General features: G+C 42.5%; 1 protein-coding gene across 2 annotated transcripts in view; it reads right to left on the reverse strand.

Annotated features, from left to right (window-relative positions):
- Positions 1 to 9,473, reverse strand: part of wdr91 (WD repeat domain 91) — a 33,592-nt gene extending 24,119 nt beyond the window's left edge. For both annotated transcript variants that reach the window (XM_031826049.1, XM_031826048.1), the window contains exons 1-7: positions 9,345 to 9,473; positions 8,330 to 8,464; positions 5,037 to 5,216; positions 4,340 to 4,547; positions 3,743 to 3,825; positions 2,623 to 2,729; positions 1,136 to 1,307 (exon numbers count right to left, since the gene is read on the reverse strand). In XM_031826049.1, coding sequence (XP_031681909.1) covers positions 1,136 to 1,307; positions 2,623 to 2,729; positions 3,743 to 3,825; positions 4,340 to 4,547; positions 5,037 to 5,216; positions 8,330 to 8,464; positions 9,345 to 9,401 — 942 coding nt within the window. In that variant the 5' untranslated portion in view covers positions 9,402 to 9,473. The remainder of the gene's footprint in view (positions 1 to 1,135; positions 1,308 to 2,622; positions 2,730 to 3,742; positions 3,826 to 4,339; positions 4,548 to 5,036; positions 5,217 to 8,329; positions 8,465 to 9,344) is intronic.
- Between the last annotated feature and the right edge of the window lie 9,976 nt (positions 9,474 to 19,449).

The raw sequence follows: 19,449 nt of genomic DNA on the forward strand, positions 1-19,449 counted from the left end.
TATTACTTCACAACTTATTATGTAAACTTATTACTTCACAACTTATTATGTAAACTTATTATGTAAACTTATTATGTAAACTTATTACGTAAACGTATTGCTTCACAACGTATTATGTAAACTTATTATGTAAACTTATTACTTCACAACTTATTATGTAAACTTATTATGTAAACTTATGTTAACTTATTATGTAAACTTATTACTTCACAACTTATTATGTAAACGTACTATGTAAACTTATTACGTAAACGTATTGCTTCACAACGTATTATGTAAACGTATTACTTCACAACTTATTATGTAAACTTATGTAAACTTATTACACAAACTTATTACGTAACTTATTACGTAAACGTATTACTTCACAACTTATTATGTAAACTTATGTAAACTTATTATGTAAACTTATTATGTAAACTTATTATGTAAATCTATTATGTAAACTTATTATGTAAACCTATTATGTAAACTTATTATGTAAACCTATTATGTAAACTTATTACTTCACAACGTATTATGTAAACTTATTATGTAAACCTATTATGTAAACTTATTACTTCACAACTTATTACGTAAACTTATTACGTACACTTATTACGTAAACGTATTACTTCACAACGTATTATGCGATTCGTTAAGCCAAAATGTTTCACCTGAACTAAGTTAGGCTTGCCTAAACAAAGGGGGGTGAATACTTATGCAAAGACTATATTTGAGTTTTACATTTTTGTAATCATTTTGTATTTTGTGTAGATCAATGAACTCCCCCCCCCCCTCAAAATAAAATAAAAAAATTCAATCGCAATTTGAAAATGCAACCAAATAGCGAAAAAAAAATCCCAAGGGGGGTGAATACTTACAGTATAATACCAACTGTAAATACATACCGCTAGTCATGTCATCAATGGTGTAAACGGCTAAATATTGGTAAAAGTTAAAAGCCACTTGAGTAACAGTGATCCAAGAACAATATGGCACAAACAGTGAGTGGATTTTCCACAGAAACTTTATCTAGCCCCTTAAAACGCATCCCTGAGGGTCTATAAGTCCAGCGTCTCAGTCTCAAGGGATGATGCCCCCCCCCAGAAAAAAAAAAAAACGGCCTAATTTCCGGAAGAACATATGGCCTCACTTGATTGGCTGCGGTATCCTTGCGTCCCAGCGAGGCCTGTGTTGGCGAGGACCCAGGAAGTCCTCGAGGCATCTTGCCAGGTACCCGTCTGGCCTGGGGCAGGAATGTAGAGAAGAAGTTCCTGGAAGGAGTGGTGGTGAGGGCGGGGTTACGCTGGCTCGTCACCAGGTCCCTGTGGAGGACAGACGAATCAAATGTGAATCAAACATGAATCAAACATTTAGTCATACATGAATCAAGCGGGAATCAAACATGAATCAAATGTGAATCAAACGTGAATCAAGCAGATCTCTGTGTAGAGGTATTAGAGGCGATGAAGACCAAAGTGATTGAAAAGTTGTCATCAATAAGATTGATTCAACATTTAGAGATATCAGATACCTCAGCTGCTTTTTTAAAACCCCATTCTTCGCTGATGCTGTGTGCAGGTCCACCACTACAACTGTAAAACTCAATTAACCGTCAGTTACCATGTGCTGTTGTGTGCGAGTAAACAAGGTCTATTTGGGAGACAAGAATGTTCTGAAAGAAAATGGACAGCGCCGTAAGAAAATACAGATACTAGATTTCTTGTCTGAAGACCTTTTTTTTTTTTTATTCAGTTTCCAACGAGTCTCTTAAACTGGACTTCTTTACTAAGTGGTTGTGTTTAAGCTTTATGAGTGGTTCCTACCTTTTTGTGAGCCATTTGCTTTGTTAAATAGAATGTTTCACGTTACAAACTACAGACCAAACTACAGACTAGCTGGAAATGTCCTCAGACAGCGTTGTGTTGTGGTTCCTTTGCTACACAGTGTTTGGTATTGTATTCCCAAAGCCAAACCCTGACAGGAGTCAACCAATGCCCTTCATACCAAGGCCTGTGTCCTCAAAGCGTCTCAAGAGTAGGAATGCTGACCTAGGATCAGTTTTGTCTTTTAAATCGTATTAATAAGATGGAGGAGGGGGGGGACCTGATCGCACATCAGCACTTCTACTCTGAGACACTTTATGAATACAGGCCCAGAGCTCCAGACATCCCAGCAGCCACTGGGGCCCTCAAGGGCCAGAGCTATGCATCCCAGCAGCCACTGAGGCCCTCAAGGGCCAGAGCTGTGCATCCCAGCAGCCACTGGGGCCCTCAAGGGTCGGAGCTGTGCATCCCAGCAGCCACTGGGGCCCTCAAGGGTCGGAGCTGTGCATCCCAGCAGCCACTGGGGCCCTCAAGGGTCGGAGCTGTGCATCCCAGGAAAGAGCAAATAGACAGAACAACTCAAACTAATCATGGTGGAAAAACAACAATTCAGGGTGAATTGTTTATTCATCGTCCTTATTCATACGTTAACACATTAAAACAGTTTTAATATATATTATATTAGTTAAATTATACATCTACAGTATCGTACAAAGAGGAGAAAATACAAACCAAATAACTATATCATACAATTATTAAAACCCCTCCCTTCAACACCAAAGTGGGTCAATCCAAGCTCAAAGTTAGTCCTCACAGCTCAGTGTCTCCGAGGCGGTCCATGTTTTGTACGTAGGGGGGGAGTTTGTGATGCACCATCTCTTCCTGCTTCTTGAGTTTAGCCTCTCCCTGTAGGGAAAATAGCTGGAGGCAGGGAAGAGACAGAGAGAGAGGGGGGGGATGGGAAGAGAGAGAGGGGGGGTAGAGATGGGAAGAGACAGAGAGAGAGGGGGGGGTAGAGATGGGAAGAGAGAGAGGGGGGGGGGTAGAGATGGGAAGAGAGAGAGAGAGAGGGGGGGTAGAGATGGGAAGAGAGAGAGAGAGAGGGGGGGGGTAGAGATGGGAAGAGAGAGAGAGAGAGGGGGGGGGTAGAGATGGGAAGAGAGAGAGAGAGAGGGGGGGGTAGAGATGGGAAGAGAGAGAGAGAGAGGGGGGGGTAGAGATGGGAAGAGAGAGAGAGGGGGGGGGGGGTGGGAAGAGAGAGAGAGGGGGGTAGAGATGGGAAGAGAGAGAGAGGGGGGGTAGAGATGGGAAGAGAGAGAGAGGGGGGGTAGAGATGGGAAGAGAGAGAGAGGGGGGTAGAGATGGGGAGAGAGAGAGAGAGGGGGGGTAGAGATGGGGAGAGAGAGAGAGGGGGGGTAGAGAGAGAGGGGGGGGGTAGTGATGGGGAGAGAGAGAGAGAGGGGGGGTAGTGATGGGGAGAGAGAGAGAGAGGGGGGGTAGAGATGGGGAGAGAGAGAGAGAGGGGGGGTAGAGATGGGGAGAGAGAGAGAGGGAGGTTAGAGATGGGAAGAGAGGGGGGGGGGGGGTAGAGATGGGAAGAGAGAGAAAGAGAGAGAGAGGGAGAGGGGGCAGAGAAGAGAGAGAGGGACAGAGAAGAGAGAGAGAGCTTTAGCAGCCATCCTTAGGCCCTTTGAGACTTGAGCAGTATGTGCCACAGTTTTGGAAACGGAGAGACTTAACAAGCGATTCCTGTAAATAACCAACTGTAAACTGTGAAGTAACTGTCACACTCCTAAACAACGTTGGTATGAGTATACCCCGTGGGGCTTTACAGGAAGTAAATCAATGTTGAGTGTCTTGGTTTCAAACTTCTCCGGTATTAAGCACAAACTGGCTCGCAAGGATATGACCCGTTATTAGATGAGAAAACAGACCATGTGTCTGAGCTGATCATTCTCCTCCTGTAGACAAGTGGTCCTCTGGACTTCAGAGTCAAAGCTCAGGAGCACAGGCTGCGGTGGTTTGCAGTCAAGGAAGAAACGACTCAAAAGGATAGTATGTATAGTTTTGTTGACGTTTAAAATGGACATTGTTACGTTGCCGTTTACTTCCTTGTTTTGAAAGGATTCCACGTTCCTCTTTACGACATCTGGAGATTGTGTTGACACAACCTGGTGTGATGCCGATGCAGCGTGACATCTCCCAAGACAAGCAAAACACAGTGAACCGATAGTGAACCGATATTACCCTGATGGCTAGCCTCTGAGAGTATGTGTCTGTACTGTAGTCTAGAGTGTCTGTACTGTAATCTAGAGTGTCTGTAGTCTAGAGTGTCTGTACTGTAGTCTAGAGTGTCTGTACTGTAATCTAGAGTGTCTGTACTGTAGTCATTGTGTGTCTGTAGTCATTGTGTGTCTGTAGTCATCGTGTGTCTGTAGTCATTGTGTGTCTGTAGTCATTGTGTGTCTGTAGTCATTGTGTGTCTGTAGTCATCGTGTGTCTGTAGTCTTGCCCACAGAACAAAAGGATATGCATGCACTGGAACAGCACAGAGAGGAAGTTGTGCAGTGAGACCAGGAAGGTGTCAGACCACTGACGGGAGAAGTACGGCGAGAACAAGGGGTTCTGCTCGGGGGCGGGCATAAACGGCAGGATGAACCAATCACGCCACTCCGGCTGGCCCTGCAGCTCCTGAGCCTGACGCTGGAAAAACTCCTGTGTCTTCTCTATGTTCTTTAACTGGAGGGAGAGAGAGGAAGGGAGGGAGAGAGAGGAGGGAGGGAGGGGGGAGGTAGAGAAGGAGTGGGGCGAGAGAGGAGGGAGGGAGGGGGGAGGTAGGTAGAGAAGGAGTGGGGCGAGAGAGGAGGGAGGGAGGAAGGATGAGGAGAGAGGCAGGAGGGAGGGAGGTAGAGAAGGAGTGGGGGGAGAGAGGAGGGGGGTGGGTGGGATGAAGAGAGAGGGAGGGATGAGGTGAGAGGGAGAGAAGGAGGAGGGATGAAGATAGAGGGAGAGAGGGATGAAGAGAGGGAGAGAGGGATGAAGAGAGGGAGAGAGGTAGAGAAGGAGTTAGGGAGGGAGAGGCCATGCTGTTTATCAATAACCATTGGGCGATCCACATGTATATCAATAATCAGTCAACACCATTGGGCGATCCACACATCATGTCTGAGTAAAGAGAAGAATAACAAAAAGAAGAACACAACAACAACAACAGAAGGCTATATGCACCTGTACAGTGTAAACAACGTAGTATCTGAAGAGACTGGTCCGTAGTTTGGAGACTGTGGGTCTGTAGATGTCTTCCAGTCTACAGAACAGCCTACGGTCCAGGTAACCCCAGTAGTCCTTCAGGCCATTCAGGTCAAAGGTCTGGATGAACAGCTGAAGCTGATCAATGATCTTATCCACCTGAACAAAAATATATATAGTCCAATAAACCTTATTATAAACCGGGTGGTTCGAGCCCTGAATGCTGATTGGCTGAAAGCAGTGGTATATCAGACTGTATACCACGGGTATGACATAACATTTATTTTTACTGCTCTAATTACATTGGTAACTAGTTTATAATATAGCAGTAAGGCACCTGAGGGGGTTGTGGTATATGGCCAATATACCACGGCTAAGGGATGTGTCCAGGCACTCCGCGTTGTGTCGTGCTTAAATACCACACCCCCCCAGGGTTTATTGCTTAAATATTATGATGTGAAATATAATTAGATGTAATTTAAAGACCTGGGATAAAAACAAACAACAAAAAGGTTTTTGACAAGTACCTCGTGTGTGTGTGTATATATAGTACCAGTCAAAAGTTTGGACACACCTACTTATTCCAGGGTTTTTCTTTAGTTTGACTATTTTCTACATTGTAGAATAATAGTGAAGACATCAAAACTATGTAATAACATACAGAATCATGTAGTAACCAAAGAAGTGTGAGAAGCAAATTAGGTGAACAGATGATCGCCACATGTGTATTTCCCACCGTGAAGCATGGAGGAGGAGGTGTGATGGTGCTTTGCTGGTGACACTGTCTGTGATTTATTTAGAATTCAAGGCACACTTAACCAGCATGGCTACCACAGCATTCTGCAGCGATACACCATCCCATCTGGTTTGAGCTTAGTGGGACTATCATTTGTTTGTCAACAGGACAATGACCCAAAACACACCTCCAGGCTGTGTAAGGGCTATTTGACCAAGAAGGAGAGTGATGCATCAGATGACCTGTCCTCCACAGTCACCTGACCTCAACCCAATTGAGATGGTTTGGGATGAGTTGGACCGCAGAGTGAAGGAAAAGCAGCAAACAAGTGCTCAGCATATGTGGGAACTCCTTCAAGACTGTTGAAAAAGTATTCCAGGTGACTACCTCATGAAGCTGGTTGAGAAAATGCCAAGAATGTGCAATGCTGTCATCAAGGCAAAAAAATGGCTACTTTGAAGGATCTCAAATATTTAAAAAAAACATTTTGATTTGTTTAACACTTTTTTGGTTACTACAAGATTCCATATGTGTTATTTCATAGTTTTGATGTCTTCACTATTATTCTACTCTAAATAAAAACCCTTGAATGAGTAGGTGTTTCCAAACTTTTGGTACTATATATACCAGTGTAGGCATCTGAGGGGAAAACGGCTCATAATAATGGCTGGACTGGAGTCAAAGACATCAAACAGATGGTTACCATGGTTTCCATGTGGTTGACTCCAGTCCATTGACTCCATTCAAGGCATTAAAATGAGCCGTCCTCCCCTCAGATGCCTCCTCTGGTATATACATAAACACTACATGGCCAAAAGTATGTGGACACCTGCTCTTCAAACATCTCATTACAAAATCATGGGCATTAATATGGAGTTGGTCCTCCCATTGCTGCTATAACAGCCTCCACTCTTCTGGGAAGGCTTTCTACTAGATGTTGGAACATTGCTGCTATAACAGCCTCCACTCTTCTGGGAAGGCTTTCCACTAGATGTTGGAACATTGCTGCTATAACAGCCTCCTCTCTTCTGGGAAGGCTTTCTACTAGATGTTGGAACATTGCTGCTATAACAGCCTCCACTCTTCTGGGAAGGCTTTCCACTAGATGTTGGAACATTGCTGCTATAACAGCCTCCACTCTTCTGGGAAGGCAATCCACTAGATGTTGGAACATTGCTGCTATAACAGCCTCCACTCTTCTGGGAAGGCTTTCCACTAGATGTTGAAACATTGCTGCTAGAACAGCCTCCACTCTTCTGGGAAGGCTTTCCATTAGATGTTGAAACATTGCTGCAGGGACTTGCTTCCATTCAGCCACAAGAACATTAGTGAGGTCTGGCATTGAGGTTGGGTGATTAGGCCTGGCTCGCAGTCTGCGTTCCAATTCATCCCAAAGGTGTTCGATGGGGTTGAGGTCAGGGATCTGTGCAGGCCAGTCAAGTTCTTCCACACTGATCTCGAAAAACCATTTCTATATGGACCTCGCTTTGTGCACGGGGGCATTGTCATGCTGAAACAGGAAAGAGCCTAACCCAAACTGTTGCTACAAAAATGGAAGTACAGAATCACCTAGAATGTCATTGAATGCTGTACTGTTAAGATTTCCCTTCACTGGAACTAAGGGGCCCGAACCATTAAAAACAACCCCAGACCATTATTCCTCCTCCACCAAACTTTACAGTTGGCACTAAGCATCCGGGCAGGTAGTGTTCTCCTGGCATCCGCCAAACCCAGATTCATCCGTCAGACTGCCAGATGGTAAAGCGTGATTCATCACTCCAGAGAACACGTTTTCACTGCTCCAGAGACCAATGGCAGCGAGCTTTACACCACTCCAGCCGACGCTTGGCATTGCGCATGGTGATCTGAGGCTTGTGTGCGGCTGCTCGGCCATGAAAACCCATTTCATGAAGCTTCCAACGAACAGTTATTGTGCTGACGTTGCTTCCAGAGGCAGTTTGGAACTCGGTAGTTGCAACTGAGGTCTGACAATTTTTAAACGCTTTTCAGCGGTCCCGTTCTGTGAGCTTGTGTGGCCTACCACTTCGCGTCTGAGCCGCTGTTGCTCCTAGACGTTTCCACTTCACAATAACTGCACTTACAATTGACCGGGGAAGCTCTAGCAGGGTAGACATTTGACGAACTGACTTGTTGGAAAGGTGGCATCCTATGACGATGCCACATTGAAAGTCACTGAGCTCTTCAGTAAGGCCGTTCTACTGTCAATGTTTGTCTATGGAGATTGCATGTCTGTGTGCTCGATTTTATACACCTGTCAGCAACAGGTGTGGCTGAAATAGCCAAATCCACTCATTTGAATGGGGGTCCACATACTTTTGTATATATAGTGTACATACAAAGATCTAACTTCTCACCTGTCTATATCGGTCAGAGTAACAAGGCTATAAGCAACTGCTATAGCCTGGTCACACATCTGTTTGTGCTGTCTTGACAACGCTGAGAACAAGCTACTGCTGTTGTGCGTTTTGCAATACCTGGATGGTTAAGGACTTCAAATACACTGTTTTATACATACTCTGAATCCTTTCTCCTTGTCTGCTTTCATATCAGAGTCGAGGTGCTTCAGTGTGCCGGTGAAACCACGATATATCAAGTATTCTCGGACATGTTCATCCGTCCTCTCGACAGCTGACCCCATCTTTCTCTCTCCCTGTCAGAGCAACATGACACAAAACAGTGTGATCGGGTTAATACTATATAAAGCCACTTACTCCTCGATCACACAGACATTGCGTTTTGGTACACCAGAAGTACATCCCTTTCCAATGAACCGCTGCGTTTTCCTTGCAGCGTTGCGTTGCAGAGACAGTTGCAGTGCGTTCCGTGTGGTGAGGACGTTGGATTTATCTCACGTAATACGTCAGAATGTGTGCTGTAGACGGCTTGACAGAAACGGTAGCAGAAGGTGAACGTTGAACTGTTGTTGTAAACATATCCAGCTGACGCTGGGTACCGTTTTGCGCATGTACACCTAGATCACACCGACAGTTTTACATTCACCTTCCGATACCATTTCTGTCAAGCCGTTCACGCACACAGTTTGATAAATCCAAGATATGCACCACACAGAACGCCTTGCAACGCAATGCTGCAACACAAGCATGCACATGTAACGTATGATTGATCACGGGGACCGAACCCACCATCCTCGCGTTGCAATGGCAATGCTCTACCAACAGAGCTACAGAGGACCACTCACGTGTAAGTCAAGTAATAAACACGAAAGAAAACAGAGAAAATATAACTGCACGCTAATTATTAATGTACACATAAATCATCATTACAATCGTTTACTTCTTCAAATTGCATAGCTAGAAGAGGGCGTTGCTTTTCTGCCTAGACAGGATGCTTGCAGGAGCCCATTTCTAGCTAAACAAGAGGTGCTAGTTTGGTTAGGAGAGTGGCGATTTTTCAACAACAACAAAAAAATACGATGAGCGGTTAGTGTATTTTACTGTTTCATAAGTAACTATATTGGTAATAGTGAAATCAAAAATGTATTAACACTGAATGTATAGTGTAAAACTTACCAAAGTGAAAACGCAGGCTGAAATATTTCCTGTTTTCTTTTTCTCCGAGGTTGTCATGTGATCGAATTCGTGTGACGTCACGTGGCAGGAAAGACATTTCCGCGTCCACGCTGGCTCCACTAGAGGGCACATTCACAGCAAACATCGGACTGTAATATGTATTATAGTAATAGACTACCGTGCACTGACCTGTCGCTGCACTAAGTAAATATGGAGCTCATTTCTAATGTACAGGAGGTAGATAACATGTTATATAAATACATGAAAATGGACAGATCTTGATGTTTCTCAAAATGATCAATTGTCCCCAATAGAATTATTAAATCCTATAACTAAGTTGCAAACGGATAAGACGGGTAGATCTTCAGGCACTGTCAGTGCAGGGCATTCTCCCGAGCATGACTCTTCCCTGTCATATGTTTTGTCCCAAATGACACCGTATTCCCTATATAGTGCACTGCATAGGGAATAGGCTTCCATAGGGCTGTGGTCTAAAATAGTGCACTACATAGGGAATAGGGTTCCATAGGGCTCTGGTCTAAAGTAGTGCACTATATAGGGAATAGGGTTCCATAGGGCTCTGGTCTAAAGTAGTGCACTATATAGGGAATAGGGCTCTGGTCTAAAGTAGTGCACTACATAGGGAATAGGGTGACATTTGGTACGTGGATTATTGTGATGATAGGAGAAGGGGAAAGAAAAAGGAGAGCAGACTCTAATAAACACAGTGTCCAGAAGAGACTGTATAGCCTCAGACATTAATAAACACAGTTTGCAGAAGAGACTGTATAGCCTCAGACATTAATAAACACCGTGTCCAGAAGAGACTGTATAGCCTCAGACATTAATAAACACTGTGTCCACAAGAGACTGTATAGCCTCAGACATTAATAAACACTGTGTCCACAAGAGGCTGTATAGCCTCAGACATTAATAAACACAGTTTGCAGAAGAGACTGTATAGCCTCAGACATTAATAAACACAGTGTCCACAAGAGACTGTATAGCCTCAGACATTAATAAACACAGTGTCCACTAGAGACTGTATAGCCTCAGACATTAATAAACACAGTGTCCAGAAGAGACTGTATAGCCTCAGACACTAATAAACACAGTGTCCACTAGACACTGTATAGCCTCAGACATTAATAAACACAGTGTCCACAAGAGACTGTATAGCCTCAGACATTAATAAACACTGTGTCCACAAGAGGCTGTATAGCCTCAGACATTAATAAACACAGTGTCCACAAGAGACTGTATAGCCTCAGACATTAATAAACACAGTGTCCAGAAGAGGCTGTATAGCCTCAGACATTAATAAACACAGTTTGCAGAAGAGACTGTATAGCCTCAGACACTAATAAACACAGTGTCCACTAGACACTGTATAGCCTCAGACATTAATAAACACAGTGTCCACTAGAGACTGTATAGCCTCAGACATTAATAAACACAGTGTCCAGAAGAGACTGTATAGCCTCAGACACTAATAAACACAGTGTCCACTAGACACTGTATAGCCTCAGACATTAATAAACACTGTGTCCACAAGAGTCTGTATAGCCTCAGACATTAATAAACACAGTGTCCACAAGAGACTGTATAGCCTCAGACATTAATAAGCACAGTGTCCACAAGAGACTGTATAGCCTCAGACATTAATAAACACAGTGTCCACAAGAGGCTGTATAGCCTCAGACATTAATAAACAGTGTCCACAAGAGACTGTATAGCCTCAGACATTAATAAACACAGTGTCCACAAGAGACTGTATAGCCTCAGACACTAATAAACACAGTGTCCAGAAGAGGTTGTATAGCCTCACACATTAATAAACACAGTGTCCACAAGAGACTGTATAGCCTCAGACATTAATAAACACAGTGTCCACAAGAGACTGTATAGCCTCAGACATTAATAAACACAGTGTCCAGAAGAGACTGTATAGCCTCAGACACTAATAAACAAAGTGTCCAGAAGAGACTGTATTGCCTCAGACATTAATAAACACAGTGTCCACAAGAGACTGTATAGCCTCAGACATTAATAAACACCGTGTCCAGAAGAGACTGTATAGCCTCAGACATTAATAAACACAGTGTCCAGAAGAGGCTGTATAGCCTCAGACATTAATAAACACAGTTTGCAGAAGAGACTGTATAGCCTCCATTTAATCTCTTTCCCTGGATAGATGTGAAGGCCTCGTGTGTAGTTACAGCATGCTGCTAGGGGAGTAGACTGTTGCAAATCAAACATGATTATAACCCTGAAGTGCTGATCGTTCCTGGCAATGTCTTTCTCTCCTGTTTGTTCTAGTGAAATGTTATTATCTATGAACACAGCTATGAATAATTAAATTATGTTTTCCTTCTTCTCTGTACTGAACCATGCCTGTGTCCCAAATGGTACCCTATTCATTGTCTGGTGCACTGCTTTTGACCAGGGCCCCATGTAGGGAATAGGGTGCAATTTGGGAGAAAGTCAATGTGATATGCTTTCCTCCTACGGTACTCTGTACTGAACCATGAATCACATCAATTTCCCCCACTACAGTACAGTATAATAGGCCTATCCTATATTAATGAAGGGAGGTCTCTTTAGATCTAAAATCTAAAAATCCATTAGCTAGAGCCTTTCCATGAACGTGTAACAGGGCCCCCCCCCCCCCCCCCCCCCAAAAAAAATACATTTAACTGATTGCACAGAGAGGTCTATAAGGGAATGCACAGGTGTGAGATGTGGCATGTCCAGGTACATTTTGGTATCCAATATTTTCTGCAAAGCACTGCATTCACACTGGAGTTAAGAGGCACAGAGAGGTCTATAAGGGAATGCACAGGTGTGAGATGTGGCATGTCCAGGTACATTTTGGTACCCAATATTTTCTGCACAGCACTGCATTCACACTGGAGTTAAGAGGCACAGAGAGGTCTATAAGGGAATGCACAGGTGTGAGATGTGGCATGTCCAGGTACATTTTGGTATCCAATATTTTCTGCACAGCACTGCATTCACACTGGAGTTAAGAGGCACAGAGAGGTCTATAAGGGAATGCACAGGTGTGAGATGTGGCATGTCCAGGTACATTTTGGTATCCAATATTTTCTGCACAGCACTGCATTCACACTGGAGTTAAGAGGCACAGAGAGGTCTATAAGGGAATGCACAGGTGTGAGATGTGGCATGTCCAGGTACATTTTGGTATCCAATATTTTCTGCACAGCACTGCATTCACACTGGAGTTAAGAGGCACAGAGAGGTCTATAAGGGAATGCACAGGTGTGAGATGTGGCATGTCCAGGTACATTTTGGTATCCAATATTTTCTGCACAGCACTGCATTCACACTGGAGTTAAGAGGCACAGAGAGGTCTATAAGGGAATGCACAGGTGTGAGATGTGGCATGTCCAGGTACATTTTGGTATCCAATATTTTCTGTTTCTGTTTCAATAGCAGAGTGAACAGTAAAATGTGTGCATGCACGGATTTGGATATTCATTGTTTCTCCACATACCGTTTTCGTTGTCATGGAAACCTTTTTTTATTTTTTTTTATTTTATAAAAAAAAAAAAAAAATGTCTGTAGTTTATGTTTCATCTGGTAGTAAAAGCTCTTATTTTCACCCTCTGGTCCACTCAGGAAGTAACGGTACCTTCAGAACTATACCAATTACCTAAAGCTAAGGAACACCCCCCCCCCCCCCAGCTCACTTTGACGTCAGAACATTCTCTTTTTATTAGTATTCAGACTAATTAGACATTGAATAGACAGTATTGGGAAAAGCTTTCCCTTTTTTTAAAACTATAGACAGAATAGAAGGCTGTCCTGAAACAATCTACCTGCCCCCTCACAGGTGTTGACAGTAGAATCAAGAGTATCCATGACAACAGGGGAGTAAGTAGATAACCTTTATAGGAGGAAAGTACGTAACTTCTACCGTGTGTTTGTGTGGTGTTAAGTTCCCCAACAAGAAAACCCACCAAAAATGTCAGTCAAACAGGAAGGGGAACAAAGAGTCATTGACAACAACCAAAACAGGTGGGGTTTTTAGGAGAGGTTCTGAAAGATACTCATGGGTGTGTCCACTGAAAGTTGCATAGCAACAACAGCTGGGACCTAAGACACCCACCATGAGTGGCCACTAAATGTGCCTAAGTAGAGGCAAACAAAAGAAAAACCCAAATCAATCTTAAAGACGGGAAGCAAACCAAAAAGGCGGAGCAAAACAAAATGAGATAAAGGGAGAGCCAACTAAAGGAGTTGACCCTCCACATCTATCACTACAACTAAAGGAGTTGACCCTCCACATCTATCACTACAACTAAAGGAGTTGACCCTCCACATCTATCACTACAACTAAAGGAGTTGACCCTCCACATCTATCACTACAACTAAAGGAGTTGACCCTCCACATCTATCAATACAACTAAAGGAGTTGACCCTCCACATCTATCACTACAACTAAAGGAGTTGACCCTCCACATCTATCAATACAACTAAAGGTGGTAACATCTATCACTACAACTAAAGGAGTTGACCCTCCACATCTATCACTACAACTAAAGGTGTTGACCCTCCACATCTATCACTACAACTAAAGGTGTTAACATCTATCACTACAACTAAAGGAGTTGACCCTCCACATCTATCAATACAACTAAAGGTGTTGACCCTCCACATCTATCAATACAACTAAAGGTGTTGACCCTCCACATCTATCACTACAACTAAAGGTGTTAACATCTATCACTACAACTAAAGGTGTTGACCCTCCACATCTATCAATACAACTAAAGGAGTTGACCCTCCACATCTATCAATACAACTAAAGGAGTTGACCCTCCACATCTATCAACACAACTAAAGGAGTTGACCCTCCACATCTATCACTACAACTAAAGGAGTTGACCCTCCACATCTATCAATACAACTAAAGGAGTTGACCCTCCACATCTATCACTACAACTAAAGGTGTCGACCCTCCACATCTATCACTACAACTAAAGGTGTCGACCCTCCACCTCTATCAATACAACTAAAGGTGTTGACCCTCCACATCTATCACTACAACTAAAGGAGTTGACCCTCCACATCTATCAATACAACTAAAGGTGTTGACCCTCCACATCTATCAATACAACTAAAGGTGTTGACCCTCCACATCTATCACTACAACTAAAGGAGTTGACCCTCCACATCTATCACTACAACTAAAGGTGTTGACCCTCCACATCTATCACTACAACTAAAGGAGTTGACCCTCCACATCTATCACTACAACTAAAGGAGTTGACCCTCCACATCTATCAATACAACTAAAGGTGTTAACATCTATCACTACAACTAAAGGAGTTGACCCTCCACATCTATCAATACAACTAAAGGTGTTGACCCTCCACATCTATCAATACAACTAAAGGAGTTGACCCTCCGCATCTATCAATACAACTAAAGGAGTTGACCCTCCACATCTATCAATACAACTAAAGGAGTTGACCCTCCACATCTATCAATACAACTAAAGGTGTTAACCCTCCACATCTATCACTACAACTAAAGGAGTTGACCCTCCACATCTATCAACACAACTAAAGGAGTTGACCCTCCACATCTATCAATACAACTAAAGGAGTTGACCCTCCACATCTATCACTACAACTAAAGGAGTTGACCCTCCACATCCATCAACACAACTAAAGGTGTTAACATCTATCAATACAACTAAAGGAGTTGACCCTCCACATCTGTCCAGACAACTGGAGCACTGGGCCAGACACTCTAAAATAGCACCTGGGCCAACACAGGTGAAACACCTTCCAACTAACGAGAACCAGCACAGTGTAAGACAAGCTGACTAATGAGGTGACACCAATTGGTGTGTCCTACGTACTAACAAGCTCTACGTGCTAAAGTCCAAACCTCAAAACATAAATGGAAAAACCAAAGCCTGTCACACTTTCCCCCTTTAAGTGTCACGTTCGTCGTAATGATTGGACCAAGGCACAACGTGCGTAGAGTTCCACATATTTTTAATCAATCGAAATTCATCAAAACAAAAACAAAAAGATGACCCACCCTCATCACTATCACGCCCCAAACCAACACAGAGAATAAACAGCTTTCCATGGTGTGACATTAAGCCAACACATATATCCTATTTTTTTTAGCCTGTAACAGGCATGATTTTCAAAATCTTTATTTTCCAAAACTGCAGCATATGTCATGTAATCTGTAATGAGCAGACATCATCATCATCATCATCATCATCATCATCATCATCATCATCATCATCATCATCATAAGAACCAATAAAGTTATATCTATTTTTTTTTTTTAAGTTGATGCTGATTTGCCCGAGGGACTGCTCTACATGATCTGTGTGTAAGTGTCATGATGATAGTCTTTGATTGTTATGCAATGTTTTGGGACAAGGAGTGTCATCATGTTACGTAAATAAAATGCTAAGTGGGGGCCTTGGCTGTGCCCTGCATGTACTCTTAGAAAAAAGGCTTTCAAAATGGTTCTTCGTCTGTCCCCAGAGGAGAACTCTTTTTTTTTTTGGTTCCAGGGAGAACCTTTTTTTGGTTTGGGTCTTACATGTGACCCAAAAGGGTTCTACCTGGAACCAAAAAGGGTTCTCCAATGGGGACAACAGAATAACCCTATTAGGTTATAAATAACTTATCATAGCACTACACAGCTGCTTCAAATAATGAACTAATCATCACGCTTTGTTCATTTGAATCAGCTGTGTAATGTTAGGGCAAAAACCAACACGTGCACTGAGTTTGGGAATCACTGCCCGACATACCGGTATTGACCAGAATAACAACAACAAACAAAAAACTATTCGGAAGAGGTTTTCTTTAGAACTATTTTATAAATAGAGTGAATGTGGAGGAGGAGTTAAGATGGCGTGTTGCCTTGGTAACATCCAAAAGTGTAAGTCTCCTCGAAGTCTGTCTTTAAATTTCATCTGGAAACCCGGAACATCCGGCTAAGTTCTAGAAGGAACCTTTTTAGAGTTCTAGAGCTCTTTTTTGTTTTTCATTCTAAAATCTCTAAGTTCTAGAGTTCTTTTTTTCATTCTAAAATCTCTAAGTTCTAGAGTTCTTTTTTTCATTCTAAAATCTCTAAGTTCTAGAGTTCTTTTTTTCATTCTAAAATCTCTAAGTTCTAGAGTTCTTTTTTTCATTCTAAAATCTCTAAGTTCTAGAGTTCTTTTTTTCATTCTAAAATCTCAGACACATCAAGTAGGATTTTGAAATGTTTGCCTGCCCACATTTACTTAGCACCTCTGTAAAGAGTGCCTCCTGTCAATCTCTTTATTTATTTTTTGTTCACACAGCAACACTACTGCCACACTCAGCCTTGTTAAAATACTCCAAACCAGAATGTGTCAGTAGCGTTGTTTGGCAATGCATATCTGTGTGTCGCTTATTATCACATGTATCTCAATGCATATCTGTGTGTATCGCTTATTATCACATGTATCTCTGTGTGTATCGCTTATTATCACATGTATCTCTGTGTGTATCGCTTATTATCACATGTATCTCTGTGTGTATCGCTTATTATCTCATGTATCTCAATGCATATCTGTGTGTATCGCTTATTATCACATGTATCTCAATGCATATCTGTGTGTATCGCTTATTATCACATGCATATCTGTGTGTATCGCTTATTATCACATGTATCTCAATGCATATCTGTGTGTATCGCTTATTATCTCATGTATCTCAATGCATATCTGTGTGTATCGCTTATTATCTGTAATTCTACTCATTTTGCCATGTCGCAGAGAGATTTTACAATTTTATATCTAATTTCATGCAATTCTAGTCATTTTGCCATGGGGCAGAGAGACAAATGTGCAGTTTTACAACCAATTTCCTGCAATTCTACCTATTTTGCTATAGGGTGGAGGCAAATGTATGCAGTTAATAGGATAACTGATGATTAGTGGGCCCCGCCCCAGTCGGTAATTCAACCATGCTTACTACACGTTTAGATAGCTGGCTGCTAGACTAACTGACCCATCTAAAACAATGTTGCTGACATGAGATTTTTACAATTTTAATTTTACCTTTATTTAACTAGGCAAGTCAGTTAAGAACAAATTCTTATTTTCAATGACGGCCTAGGAACAGTGGGTTAACTGCCTGTTCAGGGGCAGAACGACAGATTTGTACCTTGTCAGCTCAGGGATTTGAACTTGCAACCTTTCGGTTACTAGTCCAACACTCTAACCACTAGGCTACCCTGATAATTGAGTGACTGCTGATGCACAAACACATTTAGAAATTGCACCTTGTGCATTCTATTATTCTGACTCTCAACAGTAAGTTGAGACCCCGACTGAGTCGTCGTCCCCCTCCCCCCAAACTGAGTTTGCCCATCCCTGGTGTAGAGAATCATTATAGCACAGCTAAACCGCTGTGAATTATAGTTTCCGTAACCAAAATATTGTACACTGAACAAATATATAAACACAATATGTAAAGTGTTGGTCCCATGTTTCATGAGCTGAAATATAAGATCTCAGAAATATTCCATACTCACACAAAAGCTTATTTCTCTAAAATGTTGTGCACAAATTTGTTTACATCCCTGTTAGTGAGCATTTCTCCTTTGCCAAGATAATCCATCCACCTGACAGGTGTGGCATATCAACAAACTGATTAAACAGCATGATCATTACACAGGTGCACCTTGTGCTGGGGACAATTAAAGGCCACTCTAAAATGTGCAGTTTCTTCACACAACACAATGCCACAGATGTCTCAAGTTTTGAGGGAGCGTGCAATTGGCATGCTGACAGCAAGAATGTCAACCAGAGCTGTTTCCAGAGAATTTAAAGTTGATTTCTCTACCATAAGCCGCCTACAACGTCATTTTAGAGAATTTGGCAGTACGTCCAACCGGCCTCACAACCACAGACCATGTGTATGGCGTTGTGTGGGGGTGAGTGGTTTGCTGATGCCAAGGTTGTGAACAGAGTGCCCCACCGTGGCAGTGGGTTTATGGTATGAGTAGGCATAAGCTATGGACGATGAACACAGTTTCATTTTATCGATGACAATTTGAATGCACAGAGATACCGTGACAAGATCCTGAGGGTCATTGTCGTGCCAGTCATCCGCCGCCATCACCTCAACACAATTCCTGGAAGCTGAAAATATCCCTGTTCTTATATGTCCTGCATACTCATCAGACATGTCACCCATTGAGCATGTTTGGGATGCTCTGGATCGACATGTACGACAGCGTGTTCGAGTTCCCGCCAATATCCAGAAACTTCGCACAGCCATTGAAGAGGAGTGGGACAACATTCCACAGGCCACAATCAACAGACTGATCAACTCTGTGTGAAGGAGATGTGCCAACCTGCATGAAGCAAAATGGTGGTCAGAGACTGGTTTTCTGATCCACACTCCTACTTTTTTATTAAATAGCTATCTATGATCAACAGATGCATATCTGTATTCCCATTCATGTGAAATCCATAGATTAGGGCACAAGTCAATTAAGTTAAAGTTAATTGATTTATTTTAATTGACTGATTTCCTGTAACTCAGTAAAAACTTTGAAATTGTTGCATGTTGCATTTATATTTTTGATTGAGTATATTTTCAGCTGGTTTACAACAAAAAAAAACGAAAGTAAAAGAAGCAAAAAAAAAGAAAGTGCAGAGAATAAACTCCCATTTCTATGTGAATTTGGTCAGGTCGTCCAAATAGTGACGTAGAGCAACTTTCATAACGATGACCTGGCTAATAGCTTCCAAAAACATTATACAACGATGAAAAAATATTGCTACATAGCCATAAAAGAAAGATATTTAAATGTACCTTCCATGACATCCAACCAGGGCCGGTGTTGTGGGCCGGGTCCTGGCCCGCCCTACCTTACTTCCTTTCCGGTCCAAATTAAATATTGAAATATTGATCATTTACACGCGCTGTCAGAAAGGCATCAATCTCAGATAAAGCATCCAAGCGAGCGAAAAACAGCGCCCCTCTGTTTCCTTATGTGTAGACCATCTCTCTGATGCTGTCTGGACAAAGGGAAGTATGGCCTGTCATACATTTTCTGTCCT

This window comes from Oncorhynchus kisutch, linkage group LG6 (genome assembly GCF_002021735.2).
Source record: "Oncorhynchus kisutch isolate 150728-3 linkage group LG6, Okis_V2, whole genome shotgun sequence".
NCBI lineage: Eukaryota > Metazoa > Chordata > Actinopteri > Salmoniformes > Salmonidae > Oncorhynchus > Oncorhynchus kisutch.